The following is an 18,816-nucleotide window of genomic DNA, read 5'->3' on the forward strand; positions in this document are numbered from 1 at the left end:
TTAAGCAGTAACCGCCTGTCCTCTTTTGGAAAGGCTTTACACTTGGTTGGCACATTGCTGTGACCATTTGATTGCACTTAACCACAAAAATATTAGTGAAGCCAGGTGCTGATGCTGGATGATTAGTCCTGGATCTCAAAAGGACTTAGATGGAGTGACATCACACCATCCACACCATCCACACCTCAATTCTGGGGAGCTTTATACTCTTACATGTGTTTTTCTATGGAGATTACACAGGCCATTTGTGCAACGGTGAAACCTGGGTCACCAATGGGTGCACTTTAATGTAGATGAACTTACTGATTAGAAGGTCTGTCTGCATACAGACATGTGTCTGGATGCCGAGGCAGCAAATCCTACCCATTCAGAAATATGAAATATTTGATATGCATGATTATTTGTCACATATTGAAATTGACCATATATTTCAGCCGTAAATCAACACATACAAACATACATGTGCAACACATCTTTTTTGAACCTCAAATCCCCAAAATAGCAACTTAACAGGGGATAGAAAAAAACCTTCTTACGTTACAGTGAAAGTTGATGTAAAAAAGATTCTATTCCAAGCCATTTTGGAACATTTCTATTGGTAAATAAATCATGACACAGTGTAAAAAACAACAGCCAGACTGAAATTATGTCATAAAATGAAAATCAGCAAAAATACAAGGAAATACAAGGTTTTTGCATGGCAGTGATAATATGTATCATATATGTATTACATGCGCTAAATTTTTATGTGCTAAAATTGATAGTTCCTGAAGAGGTGTGTACCAATACTTTTGTCCATATAGTCTATGTATGCAGTTTATATGCACATACATTGTAAAGTATGTCTTATCCTTTAGGATATATGTGCATATATGGCTGTTTATTAGGTGACTTTGCTCTTTTTGCATGTGGTATAATGTAATTGCAATGCAATGCAAGAGTTCATTCAGTCCCTCCATTAGCAAAAGCTCTTCTTCTTGCTTTGTGTGTTTCTGAAGGGTGGCAACATCAATCAAGGAATTACTTAATAAGACCTGTGTCACTGCAACACTACTCAGCAGTTGCTCAACCAAACGTGTCCTCCAAACTGAGCTGAAGACATAGACTTTCTGTCTCCATCTCATCATGTGACGCCTTGAGAAACCTTGCTCAGTCGTTTTGCACCCATAGTAAAGGTGTTTTTCTGCAACAGGGTCGATTTCTGCTATCGAAATGTGCGTGTTGTGTAAGCCAAGGAGGGTGGCGCTTATGGCGTTTCTCAACTCGATGATTAAAATCAGAACATAAAGTTAAGGACTGCATGCCAGCGTTATTGCCTCATGTTCTGTTTGTACACACACAAAAGGTGGATAAAGTTCACTCGCTCCAACCTTGGCGCATTAAACCAACCGGGGTGCTTTTATTAGACCAGCCTCAGATAAACAGCAGTCTGGAACAGCAGACAAACGATCACTGATAGTGGACAGGGACTAAACTATACACCTCAGAAAATAACAGTCTATTCACGGCTTGTCATACATTCGGAACCGTTGCGTGAGAGTGCCGTTTTAAGACACTCCTGTAATTAACCATCTGAGGCCAAGCAACCAAAACAGAGAGTTTGGAGTTGTTTACCAAAAGAAGGGATTGTTTTGGAGAGAGAGAAAAATCCACTGCATACTTGCAAGCTGTTCTCAATTTACAGCAGACGGTGCACGCACAATGACCTGCACAGCACCGTAAGGTAACGTAACCCAGTAGGAGCCTACTGTTTCAATGGTATGCAGTGGGAATACAAACTGTTGGGCAAGTGCTTGTGTAGGGGCATGGTCCTTCAGCTGCCAAAGGACAAGCCTGTGGAGAAGCATTATTTGGAGCTCTCCAGCATAACAAAGGATGAGCTGTGATGGCCGGGTGATTCACTTTTTCCCGTGGGATACGAAGGCAGGACGCAATGTACTGGGCCATTCAAGCCAAGCCCATGAGCAGCCAGGACTTGTCGGGGTTAATCTTATATAGTGGTGTAAACATGCCACCAGTAATCCTTTGACTGCGGCCCGACTACCCTGGGTGCCGTAGAAAGGTACGTCTAACGTAAATGGGTGAATTCATTTTTACAGCTTTTGGGAGTGCCCAACTGGACTTAAGAAAAAGCTAGCTGGCTTTCGTAGTATGAAGTACATGTGTTGGACAGTTGGACAGTTCAGTGATGCATTAGCCATATTTACAAAGTTCCAACGTCTAGGTCATGCTGAACAGACCCTGATTGCCAGGGTCAGCCTGGGCTTGCAGACTGCAAAAGTGCGATATGGCACTGATGGAGGATAACTGCTGCTGACAGGCCCTCGCATTATCTTAATTGATGCCATAGCTAAAGTGTGAGCAGATAAGACTAATGTGGGCCAGCTCCTCACCACAGCTCAGCACTCGGCCACCTCTTATGCAACCCACTTGGTTGCCAGCCACTCCAAATGGTGTTGTGGCTACAAACAATGAAGGCAAACATCCGAGGAAAAAGTGATAATGAATACGTGACATTATATAAAGAGGGACGTGTCTTTAAAACTTCATTAAAAACTCATTTGTCTGCCTGTTTGATCTGATTCTATCAGAGGTTTCAGTTACTATAGTGATTTATATTAAAAGTGAGAGCAGAAATTGTTTGCTGAGCATTTCTTTTTCTAATGTGCCAGGTCTGAAAGCATAGGTGAGCTATTTCAAGCCATGGCTGATGCCGCAGTCAGTGGCCTTTGAGGTCATAAGAAAGAATGCCTTGGATAAAGCTGAACTCCCTCTGGCCTACAAATCTTCTGAGTCAGGTTTGAGACCAGCACTTGCACTTGTTGACTTTCTTGCTTTGCAGCTTCATAACTGCAGCACAAATGCTGAGGTTAGGACAGCAGTTTCAGGGTAGAAGATTACATGAGGCTGTCAATTTCTTCTCAGTGTTCTTACAAAGCTAATTACGTTAGCTGTGGCATATGATCAGAGATGTTTTGGCAATCACTTGAACATAGAGCTGGGCAATATGACAATATTTTATCGTGTCATTACAAATTTTGTTATTGTGATAACAGTATGCTTTTCTAAGCATATCGAGGATGCTGTTAGTACCTAATTAACACAGATCAGCTGCAAGTTTCATTACTAACAGTGGTTTAATTAAATGAAGAGCAGCAGATGTTGAACAAAAATCACTGTACTCAGTACGGGAGAGTATCTGAATAGTAGTTTATAAGTGTTTGGTCTGTGATTACATGCATTGTGATAAATATTGTGAATCGCAAAAAAAGTACTTAAGTATTGTGATACCAGCCCTACTTGAACATGTATAGGCTTCCACTGTCCGTGTGGTAACTATCATTGAAACCGTCAAAGAGGGAATCTCTGTTTAATCTAGCCAGAAAACCATGACCCCTCTGAGTTTTACAAGCTGCTAGAGCTATTTACACTGGACAACATTGCTCTGGCCTCCACACTGATCTTGTAGCTTTGGACGAGCTTTGTGGTTCTGTTTTGATCCTTGCCCCACAACATCATTTTTCTCTCAGAGAACATTTTGTGCTACCAAGAAAAATGGCTTTTTGTCCTTTTAGTAATTTCTCCCCATACTGGCCCTGAAGCAACATGTTTTAAATGTCTGGCATGGCATGATTCATAAGTGCTTCTCAAAGAATTATGCGGTTATTAGTCAGTGCCTACACTTTACCAAAGGTTGGGTCCACCAATCCAACCATGTATGGCTTGACTCTACATTCAGTCAGGTGTTTTGGGTGTTTCTGTGAATACCACTGCTGGGTGTGCCCTGCAGACAGTGGCTTTTAGTGCTTGGAGCCCTGCCTCTGTGAACAGGAGTACCTTATACCAGTCGACAAAAGCCTTGGTTGGCCCCATGCCCCTGGCTCCCTGTCAGCCCTCCACTGGCCCAGTCATAACAATGCAGCCATTCATCTACTCAATTAAAACGATATCATACACCTCTGTTCATGATTGTCTGATTGTGACAGCTAAACTGAGGCTATTTTACATCCAAACCCATTGACCTCTTAGCCCACTGTGATCATGACATTGTTTGCCTGCTGCGTCGTATCACAATCACTAGAATGGAGGTAAATTACACCTATTCAGTAATCATCGTTATTCAAAGCAAATTAAATCCTGCCATTTAACTCAGCTGCTCTCTCAGCACGCAACTGATAGATGCCACGGGTGTACACCAAGGGTGTAACTACAACCACCTACGTAACTAATTAGCTAGGTCTCATTGGCATGGCATTCTTCATGAGATCACACCATGGGCATCCTCAAGTTGTAAGGGACTTGCCTCAATCATATTTCCTTAAAGTCAGCCTGAGTAAGCACTTCTGTTCATACTGTTTAGACCTTTTTGCTTCTATTGACACAGATGCAAGCAGCCTCCGTGACTTGTGAAATGCATTCAGCTGATCTTCTTCCAAGAAGTGTCCATGTCATACAAGTAGGCCAAAGAACCCATGGAGAGTCTGAGGTGGGAGGGAATTTATCCTCAAAGGATCCAGGCATGGGATCCTCAAAGCCCCTGATTTCCTCCACCCTATCCTGCAGAATCAGGCCGGCTTTCTCAAAACAACTTTCAAAGGGAAGTTCCTCAGCCAAAACCTCAACTGCCTTCCATGACCCCAGAAGCATTTACGTAACCAGTCTGGCCCAATGTTCCTTTCAAGAAATACCCTGCTGACTCCAAAAGAATCCATGAAAATGTGTCTCATCCTCCAGTAATTTCTGCTCTTTCAAACGAGGTATTGTCGCATTGTTGCTGGTATACACAAATCTTTAATATAAGAGCAGTGTTTTGTCTAGGAAACTGGAAAAAAGAGGGCACTGGTTGAATAGAATTGCACAAGCCCTTGCTTCAACCCTTGGTACTGGAAGCTGTGAGAAGAAAACAGGGAGCCGTCTCATGTGGCAGACATTAGCCTATTACACCCTCATCCACAGTGTTCTCCTCTTTCTGCATGTGATGTCTGGGATGTCTTTTATTACCACACACCACTCCCTCTCTCACACACTGGAGACAAAGTCTACGTCCCGAGTGTGCCACTGGGCTGCTGTTGTTTTTGCACCGTTTGTGTAGCAGACACGACTGAGCGTGTGCTGTTTTTGTTCAGTTGGCGTTCTAGACGCGACACCGTCAAAGCCGTTTATCTTTGCCTGCCAGTGGCTGTGTGTTTCTTTTCACAGCTGCCGCTGCTTAACATTTGCTGTTGCCTTGCTAAACTGCTGTAATAAGCCTCCGATATTCTGAGCAAGAGTGACGCTGTGAAAATAACAGCCAAGAAATTCACACTGGAAGCTAAGGCCGGAGAACTGAATGTTCTGCCCAGCGGTTGGGCCTGGGTTTGTTTGCCAGGCAAATAGCTTGGTCAGTATAGGGAGAGTGCCTGGAAGGCTGAAGGGCAGCTTTTTCAACAGTTCAGTGCCACACGTTTTTATCTCAAGCTGACCTCAGTTCACAAAGGTGGCAGCGTTGCTATCTGCAGACGGCTGTTCGCTTGCCATGTGACAGACATGACAAATACAGCATATTAGCATGTTATATCAGCAGAGAGATTACATATGGGGTCAAGTGTAGTGCCAACCAACCCCAGGGTTTGACCACCTGCATAGCTTTTCCTGCTTTAGCTGTAAGTCCGTCCTACATATGAACATGCAGAGCAATGTGGGTCCACAAAGTCCAGTGACAAGTCAATATCTGCACCCAGAGCTAATCCTCTAGAAGGCTGGCAGCCCAATGGAGGCAGCACAAAAGCTGCATTTCATGCAGGTTGCTGAATCACGCTCCACCCCGCAGGGTGCTGAAAGTGCAATGGCGGCGGTGTGCACGGCCAGTCAGAACCTCCTCTGAGCTGAAACCCTTGGAGTGCATTTCAACACATTAAATAAACTCATGAGGGTTTCTTGTTTTCCAGAAAAAAAAGGTCACCGAGTTCCTCTTTGCTCAACATAGCAGAAAGGAGGTGCTCCTGCCAAAGGCCCAGCTACTCCCTGTCCTAAACCCTATTAAAGACACGCCTCTTTTATCTCTGTCATATCAACAACACTGTGTTCCTTGCACAAAATATCAAGGGTTTCTCTCCTGGAAAGAAATATGGGACCTATTAGGTCTGTTAGGAGTGGACCTTTCTGCTCTGGAGTCAATGACGTCCGACAAAATATAAAAATGTTATGTAAGAAGGCTGAGGAGGAAAAAACATATCATTCCTCATAAAGCGGAGAATAGCCGTGTTTGAAAAGTGCTGCACTGTGGAGCACAATTGCCTTTCCGTTCATAGAGGGACGAGAAGGGTTGGGGTATTTATTAACAGCGTTTGATAGTTTTTCTAGGAAAGACTACTGAGGCATGAGGAGTGGGATAGAAATGCAGCGGTTTATATTGAGAAGTGAGACTGTGAACTCCCTGTTCATGATCTAAGTGCCATTGTTTTTTGTACACACTGTACATGCTGCTGCTGCTGCCGCTGCTGCCGCTGCTGCCGCTGCTGCTGCCGCTGCTGTGCAACTGAACTTCAATATTCTGCTCATAAATTGATAATCTAATCTGATTGTGACCTTTCAATGCCACGTTTAAAAAGGCAGGGTGCTGTGATAAGATGGATTAATGATTAACTCTACCAGAATGTGATGGTCCTAATACAATTTTGAAGGAAAGTGTCATCTTCTAATGCTATAAAGGATGAGAGCCCCTGAGACGGACAATGGCCTTTTATCATTGATCTACTTATCACCAGAAACAAATTCCAGCCATAAAAGAATTCCAGTCAAGAAGGTATTAATGATGTGTTGATAACACTGATTGTGCGTGCTGAGCTGTGGTTTATTACAGGGAGCTAATTTTGCATGTAATTGCCTATTCGCACCACCAGGCTAAAGGAAGGAACATGGGTGGGATAAATCACTACCAATACCTTTTACCAAAATTGCCAATGGTCAAGTCACAAAGAATGAGACACATGACTGAGTTAACTGAGCCTGTTTACTCAACCATCGACAAATTTAGGCTTGCTTTGGTTCTGCACGTCTTGTTGCAAAGGGAATAATCAGCTAAAGCTCCTGGATTACTATGATTTTTCATGTGTTTAGTCATCTAGTGATTTAAAACCTTCAATTGTTTCACAATATGTCCATTCACTCGTCTTTCTGTTTCCATTACATTCATAAACAGCTAATCACAATCATTGACAGATCTGACTCTTATTATAGGTTCAATGCTGATGCCCAGCTAGTTATCAGATCCCGATTTGCCACAGCCAGAGACTGACGAACAAAGGTGTCTAGTGACGTCAACTCAGAGTCAGCAGGGAGTCTGAGAGCAAATGTGCTTTTTATGGTTTTATGACCTGTCATATGTTAGTTATGATAAGGCTGTATATGGCATAAATTTTCGCTTATGTCTGTGCCAGACTGACATAAAAGCACGAATTGGCAGAGATCTAGAATTTGAAGGGTAATGTGTAATGAGAGCACCATTATCTTCATTGTCACCCATTTTCTCCCCAATTTGGACCGCCAATTACCCAACACGTACAAACTCTCTCCCCCCATCACACATAAGGCCCCGAAACGAGTGAGGGCGGACCAACACATGCCCCCTCTGACACGTGCGCAGTCAAGCTGCTTATTTTTTGAGCTGCCAGACACACCTGTCGGCATCACCAACACGCCTTGAGGGAAGCGCTACATACCCGGGTTTGATACTGCACCGCAGTAAAGCGATGTGGGGAGAGAGCACCACCTACCAACCCTTGAGAGAGCAAGGCCAATTGGTGCCAATGGCTAGCAGGCCCAGGATTCACATGACCGGGATGCGAACTAGCAATCCTCTGATCATAGTTACAGTGCATTAGTCCGCTGGACCACTCAGGGCACTAGCAGTGCTCCTGACAATAGAAATGTGAGGACTTCTCCTCCGATACAGGCACCAGCCGGCCACCGCCTCTTTTTAAACTGCGGCATAGTATGAAAAGAGGCAGTTCCTCAGCTCCACCGGACCTGGGTCCACCTGTGCCAGCCAACATCACTGTAAAAGAGTGCTACCCTCCAGCTACCCTCCCAGAGAGGCCAATTGTGCTCTCTCGGACTCAGCATGTCTTGGGATTTTAACTCGCGACCATAGTGGCAGCACATTAGACTGCTGAGCACCTTGTGGACGTTTAAACCTTCAGAAAGTTCCCTAAAAATGGTTCTTTGATGAAGGATTTTTTAAGTAATTAGAAAGTGTGTCTGCGTTGCTCCAAACAAATCTTTAGGCCGCTGAATCTATATATGTGTACTTGGCTTCATTTGACTTATTTTCTTCTTCACCCCTCCAGACAAGACATGTCAACCTGTATCAGATCTAGCAATCTGTTAAATCTGTCTACGTGGCAAGAAGGATTTGAGTTTCTGCCTTTGAGAGCATGGATGTTTTCATAGAAAAAACTGCAAACAGGTGCCAAAACCTTGTAGGCAACTGTGTGTAATCTGTTGTCAACAATATAATGTGTAACAACATGCCAGCGTGCCCTCGCCTGTCAGCAGCCATGTATACAGGCTGTCAATTATCAGATGTAGGTTTACAAGGTTCTCCGAACAACCTTTTGGTACCATGGCTGTGGCCAATAAAGCTTGTGAACGTGCACATGTCAAAGGTTGGGATTTGCTTGCTTCATCATGCAGTCATTGAGTAGCAGCACATGGTATTTATAGTAAACAGTACATAAAGGTAAATGTCATTTCTTAAGTGAGACATGTTTTGCTTTGCTCACCCTTCCAGCATGCCTTTAGAGCATGGCCTTGCTTTCTGAGAACCAATGTGTTTATTTAGTGTAAGCACACTTGCTCTCTGAAAATGAGAAGTAATTAAACTCCCCCCCAAGGAATATTGCCTCAAGAGCCGGGTGTTAAACTTTATATTAAGGTCTTGAGATTAGTGTTGTCAAAATATTGATAATAAATCTCAGCTGCTATCAGTACTATCAGTGCTTTCAATATCACACCATAAACCTGAGATAATTAAAATATTTCCATGGTAATTGTTGCTGTAGCATAGAGCAGATAGTGTGTGGCTGGCAGTAATAATTAGAATTAGTGCGATTAATATATGTCTGGTGGCCTAAAAGGCATTTTAAAGATCAAAGCTAACCTGAACCTGTGAGCAACATATTACTAGCAGTTGTCTCAAATAATTAGTAATTACTGCAGCTAGCTAAGCAGTTAAACTTGGAATTATACTGGTGGGATTAAAAGCAATATATTGAATATTGATTTAAGTTATGAAACTGGAAAGTTGGAAAATTGTGTTTTTGACCTAGAGTTATCTTCTGCTTGCTATTAGTACATTGGTTCTTAAGTACTTTTGGACGAATGCTGTTGAAACCTCTTGACTGTCTTGATTGCACCAGAGCTTGGTGCAATCAGGTACCAGGTTTCAGAGTCTTGTATCTGTCAGGTTCTTAGCTAAAGGGTGTCTTTGATTTCTAGTACCATACCAGCTAGGATTCACACTAGCTAGGGACATTTTATGAGCGGACAAGTAAGCACCTTTGTAAGTTGCTCTGGATAAGAGCCATAAACATGAATGCAGTTTCTTGCAGTATCCATGAATGCAGTATTGTGACAAAAGTACTTGGGATCCAGTCAGTTGATCAGTTATATCATTGTTATTGCTGCACTGTTCATGGGATTCCACAGTGAAGGAGTAGATAGAGAGTGTGTTAAGTAAAATACCACCTATCAGACTGTAGTGTAAAGCTGTGTTTTCTGAATAGTGGTGTTCTCTGCCTGGTACATCCTCACACTGAAACAGGTAATACACTGAATTTACTTGATTTAGGTGCTAACACCCCCCCCCCCACACACACACATACACACACACACACACACACACAGTGCTGACAGTTCTCTTCAGTTGAGATTCTCTCGTAAGGTGTGGAGATTCTCCAGTAAGGTGTTGAGATGCTCTTGTAAGGTGTTGAGATTCTCTTGTAAGGTGTGTTTGTGTGTGTTTGTGTAGATGTTCTTCAACAGCTTGTCAAGTATGTGCATCATTTCCACAGAATTATTTTGCATTAATTCAGTTCTTACAAATTCCATGAAAAAATGAACCTGGACAGTGAATGCAGACTGATAGCACTGTCTGGAGGCCCACATTAGAACCGAGTGAATTACTTTATTCAGTGTCCTGACACTTTAACCCTCACATACTTTTAAACCAGCAGGAAAGCAAATCCTTGGGAGCATTCCAGCCATGGACTGAGAAAACTGTGCTTTGAGTTGGTTAGGAGGCCTAATTACTGAATTACAGCATAAGCTTGTGCTTATGACTCTTTTGATATACGATTATGGATTGACTTGAAGGAAAGCTGTGTTGCAATAGAAACACTGAAGTAAAGTAATTCCTAGCACAATGCTTCCCTTATATGCCGCGAATGGAATTTACTCACTAATAATTCATAAGAGTCGTTAGATAATAAGCTTTTATAACTGAACTAGAAGCAGTTATAACAGCAATAGCTTTTGCAATGGGGTCAGGAGTTGCATACCTGTGGAAGAAGAGGAGAATGGACAGCATGGTCTGGTCAATGTTGCTGTTGCAGATGCCCTCGTTCAGCAGGTAGCAGGGGTCCCGGACCACTGACTCCAGGGAGTCCTGCCTCATGATTGTGTTGAGCTTGTCTGTGTTGAGGTTGTGGAACAGCAGCTGGTCGCGGAGCTGCCTGAAGTGGTTGACAGAGGTGGGGCTGCCCAGGCTGGGCAGGCCGGGACGTCCCGGCTCGGGTTCGCAGCCATTGGCCAGGTCCAGACAGCAGCTGCAGCAGTCCAGGCCGATGGGTGAACGGCACTCCTCGTCTGACATTGGGACGGCCCGGGCAGGTATAGCCCTCTTCCACACGCTCAGACACACACGCAGCACACCACACCACACACGCCCAGCAGGCAGTGCTGACAGTTCCCTATTCTTCAGTTGAGATTCTCCAGTAAGGCTTGTGTGCGTGTGTGTGTGCGTTTAGAGTGTGGACCTCCTCAAACGGCTGCCTTGCAGGTGCTCTTGTTGGAAGTCCCAGGTGGTGAAGCGAAAGCTGTGTGTAAGTGCATGTGTATGCGCGTGATCCAGCACAGCCTGGTGTGTGTGTGTGTGTGTGTGTGTGTGCAAGTAAGAGTGCTCGAGTGTGTGTGAGCCACGCTGCTTTTGTGTGCAGGGGGGCAGGCAATTCAGCAGGAACGAGCTTGAAAGCAAAACCAGAAGCTGCTTTAGCTTTTTTTCTGCCTCCTCCTCCTCCTCCTTCTCTTCCTCCTCCTCCCCTCCTCACCCTGCACTTTTCCCTGCCCCTGTGCGTGAGTACAGCAGTGGGAGGGAGAGAGAGAGAGAGAGAGAGAGAGAGAGAGAGAGAGAGAGAGAGGGTGGGGAAACCCCTGTGATTGGTAAGAGATTTTGCTCAGCACACAAACAGCCCCTCCCATCTCCACTCACACACACTAACTCCTGAGCTCCACATCACAACTAGAGGAGGACCTCAGGCAGACAGAGGGGAAAGCATGCTTGTCTGCATGTGCCTGACTGGGAGAGAGAAAGAGAGAGAAATACAGAGACTGAGAAAGTCTTTTTTCATTAATAATAACAATAATCATAATAATATTCATAATATTATTATATATAATAATAATACTTATTGTTATTATTATTATTATTATTATTATACAAACATATACAAATGTTATGTTTTGTATTCTCTCCTATTAATAATATTCTCTCCTATTAGTAATATTAGTAGCAGATGTATCAATAATAATAATAATAACAATAATAATAATAATAATAATAATAATAACAGGCAACAGATAAATACAAATGCATGTATATGGAATTTATATTTTTATATTTTTATTAATATTGTTATCATTGTTATTAGTATTAATATTGGTGGTAAAAGCATGAATAATTATATTATTATTATTAATAATAATAATAATAGACAAACATATTTATTTCTAATTTTCTTATATATTTTTATTATTTAAAAAAAATATTATTTATTATATAAATAATAAAATAAATAAATATTTTATTATTAAAAAACAAAAACACTGAGAGAGAGAGAGAGAGAGAGAGAGAGAGAAAGGGATAAATAGAATAAATGAGAAAGAGAGGAAGACTGACAGAAAGACTGACACATAGACAGACAGAGACAGGGAGAGACAGACAGACAGACAGACAGACTGACAGTAATACAGAGAAAGAGAACAAACCCGCCCACACTCACAAACACAGGCACGCACATGCACACACTCAGACAGGCGAGGATGCTACTTCCCCTCTGTTTATTGCACTCCATTAAACATGAATGCATGTATCTGTCTCTCTTTCTCTCTCTGGTTTGTTTACAGCTGCTTATGAAAGCCTCTTGGTGATGTCTTTCCATTCCTACCCCGACTGTTGACTTGTACGGCAACGTGTACGCAATGTTCCATGACCACCGCTTCAGCCCAACTACTACAGCCAATGTGTAATTACAGGCCGAGCCGTTTTGTCTCTTTGTGCATGTGTGTGTTTGTGTGCATGTGTGTGCATGTGTGTGCATGTGTGTGCCTGCACGCTCACTCCCCAGACTGACAGCAATGAAATGTCTATGGAAAGAATGCTTGAAGAACACCTGCATGGAGAACACCTGTATTGCTCTGCACTAAACCGGTCTGCTCAGTGTTGTTTTCTGAGTAGAAAACCCAGTAAAATGGCAATATTGTGAAGTGGCTATGTAGGCCATCCCACATATCAGACCAGCTGGAGCACACTGGTTGTGCAAACAGGGCCGCTGGTATTTGGCAGAAGAAACGAAAGTCTAGAAGCCACCACTAAAACCCCTGTGACCACAAACAACATCCTTCAATTCATCTTCCACGCCCAATCCACCAAGAAAAGTTCAAAATCGAGGTGAATAAACTGAGCTTTAGCTTGAAGCTTTGTGTCTGCTGCTGTCTTGAACATTCAGGGCCGTCGTGAGTCAGACATAACGCTGACCTGCTCTGTTGTGACACTGACCACCAAGTTGGATCAATATCAGTATCTCCAAAGCTGTTGCGACACATGACACTTGTCATATCAGTGGAATGTGACTCTTTGGCCAGACAGAATTTGCACATAGTGTTATGTGAAGGATGTTATATAAGATGTTTGTTTGTCTGAATTGACACACTTTGCATCTAAACTCAATGAAACCCAACATGAAATGGCAGGTCAAAAGTTTGGGCACACTAAGGCCTTTCAAAAAACTACTAAATGTCCATTATTTGCAGTTTCACCTTTTTGACAAAATTTTAATCTAAGGGCTCGAGTGGTCCAGCGGACTAAGGCCCTGTCACTATGATCTGAGGAGCACTGGTTCAAATCCCAGTCATGCTAATAGCCATTGGTCAAGGCCCCAAGAGAGCACAATTGGCCTCACTTTGCTGCGGTGGTGCGTCGAAGCCAGGTATGTGGCATCTCCCTCCAGGTGCGTTGGTTGCCCGGTGATGTTGCATGTTAGGCTTGTCTGCTCATGCATCGGTGTTGGTCCACCCTCATTACTGTGGGGGGTATTGTGTGCAATGGGGGGGGGGGGGGGAGTATGTGTTATTAATGGTCCAAATTGGGAAGAAAAATATTATTTAAAATTAATATTTAAATATGTCGTTTACATTTGAATCTGGTGGTTGCCCTTTACATTGAGAAACGCTCCAAAATGACTTGAAATAAAATCTTCTTAAATTGACTTTCATTGACAGTTACGATCCTTTTTTCCTTCTGCTGTAAAGTTGGCACTTTATACAAACCAAGTTTTTCACACCAGTGATGATATGCTTCTAAAACCAGTTGAAATTAGACAAAACAATCATCTCTTCACACCAAAGAAGATGCTTTGATGAGCATGAAGCTGAGCATATTCAAGGTATTAGTTATAAGTAATAGTTGTTGTGCTGCATTAGCGATAATCTGATACTGAATATATAAACAGAAATAGTTCAAACACTGTAACACTGACCTCTGAGGTACAAAGGGGAACTCAGGTGAATGCTGTGAAATTAACACTGCCCTCTACTGGTGTAGAGCAGGAATGTCAGGGAGTTCCTGGGGAGAGCAACAACAACACCATGTTGCAACAGAAAGGCAAGTGTCATCATCTCAACTGTACCCTGACCACAGGTGGGAAAAGCACATAGAAACTGTACTGTAGTGAAAGTATGGATACTGTGGTTTTACTCTATTAAAGTGAAAGTCGTTTTTCTTTTTTTGCAGTTTCACCTTTTTGACAAAAGTTGAATCTGAGGGCCTGAGTGGTCCAGCGGACTAAGGCACTGTCACTATTATCAAAGGATTGCTTGTTCGAATTCCATTAGCAGCCGAGACCCTGAGAGAGCACAATTGGCCTTGCTCTCTCCAGGGTGGGTAGATGGCGCTCTGTCCCCACATCGCTTCACTGCAGTGCTGGCCGCCAATGGCGTCTACAAGGCGTCTGCGCCAGAGCCGGGTATGCAGCACTTTTCTCCATATATACACATAATCTTATCAAAGTATTATGACCACTAGACAAGTGGGAATAACCACACTATGACACTTGGATGACACTAGCGACTACTAGACTGCATTAGGTGCCGGAAGATGTTTATTACTGAGGCTTACTGCTGGGAGCCATCGTAGTGAGGGTGTACCAGGAATAGACCTATCACACATTAATGTGGGTCATTGTTGCCAGAGGAGAACAATGAGAGAACACCACTGTGGAGTAGTTAATCTCTATAATAAAAAACACCTTCCGTCACCTAATACAGTCCATGCCACGCTGGTGTCATCTGAGGCAAGGGTGGTTATTCCTAGTGTTAGGTTGGTGGTCATAATATTTGAATATGACAGTGTATATTCTAATTCTGTATGTGGTTTAATTGAAATATAAATAATGAAATATAAATAATTCATTTAAATGTTCTAAATGAATGATTTTAAAATGAAGTAACTATATGGGCCCTATCTTACACCCTGCACAAGACATGTCTCTATGCTCACTGCTATCTTACACCCAGCCAACAGTCTATTTCCACACCTTCCACCTGCATTGATTAAATACCAGTGGTACTTGTGAATACATCTACGCTGATGGCCGTGGTGGTCTTGAAATGAGGTGTGTTCAGGTACATTTTTGGCGTATTGCTATCTTGCCAATGGAAAACACAGGTGAGTCAACACAGGCGCGTGCCCAACTCGTATACACCCCTCTGCTTGTTACACACACATGCACAAACCCATAGCGTGTAGCTGTTGGCAGCTATGCAAACTTTTACATCAACAATAAACAGAAACAAAATCAAATCAAATGTCTCTAAAGGGACGAGCCGCTGCACTGCTTCAGCACGCCTTCCCAGACCGTGTGCAATGCGTCATTGAAATAGCAATCTGCACCTGGCTCTTAAAGGGAACAGCAAGTGTTTATTGCACGTTACGCCCAAAACACACCCATGATTAATTAAGAGACTTAGTACATGCCTTTTGCGCATTTCGAGACGCTCCAGAGTAATTTTCCCGCCATTATAATAGAAAAGACACACTGACACGCCCTAAATCAAGCTGCGTAGTGCGCAGAATATTGTGACAAAAATTGCAATGGTATTGCAATTGGAGAGTTACTGCAAACATGGAGATATCAGAACAGCAAACTCAGCATGCTCATTCACTCACTGTCAACCCAAAGAAACGTAGACGAGAGCTGGCAAGCCAAAAGTGAGCGCGTCCTCGCCGAGTCCTCGCTAAAACCAGGATGAACACTGGCTTGACTTTTGAAGGGAGGCCAGAACTCTGTGAACTGAAAGGATACAAAAGTGATGCTAAATTGAATTTGTTATGACCAGCTACTAAAACTGGTGGCCAAGCTATCAATGCTGGGGATTATGTGTGTACCTGCATTACAGTGCAGTACAATACTATTGTATTACCTGACTAGCAACTTAGCCAGTTAGCTTGCTTACACAGTTGTTTTTGCCTCTGTTGTTAAAACCTTTATTCTTGTACATATACAGTGGTCTCTAGATACCCTGAAACCAAGCCACTGCCCAGAGTCACTGCTGATACATGAATAGAATTTGCTGTTTGATATTATTGATTTATTTGTGATTTCTAATAACTAGTATGTAATAGAAGTCAGTGATATCTGTATGATTCATGTTTAAACCTTTTTATTGTTGTTATTGGCAAATACATATCAGACAGTATGCAAATCGATTCCCTTGAACTGACGCAAATGTTTGTGTGCATAATTGACAGTCTCCAGGCCATAAGGTTATTTATCCAATAAAGCCACCTCCCTTCTCACAGCGTTGCTTCAGCCAGCAATTAAAGAAACATAACTCTGACTGTCTGACAGCAACCTGCCTGTTTGTTAAACAAGCACCTTGTAGACGGGAACAAGGTGTTGCGTTACGTTCCATCCCTCACGCATGCCATTTCATTCAAGGTCAGCATTATCTCTCTCTCTCTCTCTCTCTCTCTCCCACATTGGAGAATTGGAAGTATCAAACAGGTAAATAACCATAATTATGTAATTATGTTACACAATGTTCTATGTATAATACCTGTTATATGTTTGGGACACCGTCTTAGCAAATGATGCTAGATGCCAGATTTTTTTCATGTATTTGTTATTATTATTTATTATTTATTTTATTTTAAAAAGCTTAGTTTGAGACGTTTCTGCCATGCTAGAGCTGCCCCAGTCAACAGGTAAGTGCTGCTATTGTAAAGTTGTAAAATCACTGGAACAACAGCTCATTGAATCGGACCAAGTTCTGAAACATGCTGAAAACCATCCGTCCTGTTGCAGAACTGTCACCGGAAACAACTGATCATTAGAAGCTTCAGAGATTTGGTTATCACGGTTGAGCAGCTGCTCACATCCCCAAGATCACAGACTCGACACTTAGAGAGCTACAGTCCTGCGTGTCCAACACCTCGTTCAGCTCATCAGGCTCTTATGAAGGCAGATTTAGATGGATCACAGGGGGTTGATGAGGGCTTGGAGGTAAAGTCTGCAGGAAGGCATACCTCTGGGTATAGAACTGGTGAGTACTGGTATAGAGCAGAACTGCTACTGAGAACTGATTAAGCACATTAGCACTTTGTCCAAAAAACATTTTGAAAAGCTGTGGCTAAACTTTTTAACGGCCAACCTTTAACCTGAATAAAGCTTTTAAAATTTATAAAAAATGAAAGCAAAGAAAAGTCCTGATAAGTCCAACGAATAAGAAGTATTCAGGATTCTGCACTATTTCTTGGTTAGTTTTTAATTGTAAGCAAACCAATGGCACTGGCCATTGACACATTTCTACAAAAAGGTCAGTTTCTCAAATGTGTGTTAAAAAAATCTGTGATTCTGCCTTTACCTCAAATTGTAAGCTGAGAGTATGAATTTGAATAAATTAGGCACTGCTGCTCTCAGGCGTCTGGACCTCACTATTCACTATACATATAGTCATTAAACGGTGGTGTGACCTCTTTGGGGACCCTTGTATGTGTGTGTGATGGCAAAAGTGGGTCATCTGGATTGGACATGGTGTTGTCTCATGTCTATCTACTGAGAAATCAACCTCTGGGGTCAGCTGACCAAGACTGATAGAGGTGTTCTGAGAAAACCAGGCCAGTCCAGGGCCTGCACACAGAAACTGCTTTGTCTTTCCCTCACTCTCCATCCCTCTCTGTTCTTTGGCCAATGTCCAGTCGGGTCACTCAGGAAAACTGTGAGTTCTGTGCTGATGTTGTCATCCTTCGATCAATGAATCAATCTAGCACAAGCCAGACCAAAGCAGTTGCTGCTACTGCGAACCCCTGTGTGAGTCAACACTGGGGCTTGGACTGTACTGCAGTAAAGTGATGCATTCAGTTTGCATGGTTTGGTTTTACCCAAATCTTTCTTTTACAGTATAGACAGGCTGACAATTGACCTCTGTTCATATGTTGCTTTGATGCCCATTCAGATACGTTATATGGACAAAAGTATTGGGACACCTACACATTACCTGAACAGGAGCTTTTATTACATCCAATTCTAAATCCACAGGCATTTACAGTGGGGGGATTTTTAGTCAGTCCCCAATTGTGCAAGTTCTCCCACTTAAAAAAAATGAGAGAGGCCTGTAATTAACATCATAGGTAGACCTCAACTATGAGATACAAAATGAGAAAAACATTGGATCATGGAACATGGATCACATTGTCTGATTTTTAAAGAATTTATTTGCAAATAATGGTGGAAAATAAGTATTTGGTCACCTACAAACAAGCAAGATTTCTGGCTGTCACAGACCTGTAACTTCTTCTTTAAGAGGCTTCTCTGTCCTCCACTCATTACCTGTATTAATGGCAGCTGTTTGAACTCGTTAACAGTATAAAAGACACCTGCCCACAACCTCAAGAAGAAATCTACTGTGGGAGCAATAATCAGAAAATGGGATACCTACAAGACCTCTGCTAATCTCCCTCGATCAGGGTCTCCACACAAGATCTCAGCCCGTGGGGTCAAAATGATCACAATGACCTGCAGAAAGCTGGGACCAACGTTAAAAAGGCTACCGTCAGTAACACACTGCGCCACCAGGGACTCAGATCTTGCAGTGCCAGACGTGTTCCCCTGCTGAAGCCAGTACATATCCGGGCGCGTCTGAAGTTTGCTAGAGAGCATTTGGATGTTCTGAAGGAGTATTGGGAGAATGTCTTATGGTCAGATGAAACCAAAGTAGAACTGTTTGGTACAAACACAACTCGTTGTGTTTGGAGGAGAGTGAATGCTGAGTTGCATCCAAAGA

At 42.7% G+C, this 18,816-nt stretch overlaps 1 protein-coding gene across 1 annotated transcript in view; it reads right to left on the minus strand.

Moving 5' to 3' along the window:
- tsc22d3 (TSC22 domain family, member 3) overlaps positions 1-11,271 on the minus strand; it is a 38,637-nt gene extending 27,366 nt beyond the window's left edge. The window contains exon 1 of the mRNA XM_072663929.1: positions 10,539-11,271. Coding sequence (XP_072520030.1) covers positions 10,539-10,852 — 314 coding nt within the window. The 5' untranslated portion in view covers positions 10,853-11,271. The remainder of the gene's footprint in view (positions 1-10,538) is intronic.
- Positions 11,272-18,816: the final 7,545 nt, after the last annotated feature.

Source organism: Salminus brasiliensis, chromosome 19, assembly GCF_030463535.1.
Source record: "Salminus brasiliensis chromosome 19, fSalBra1.hap2, whole genome shotgun sequence".
Lineage (NCBI taxonomy): Eukaryota > Metazoa > Chordata > Actinopteri > Characiformes > Bryconidae > Salminus > Salminus brasiliensis.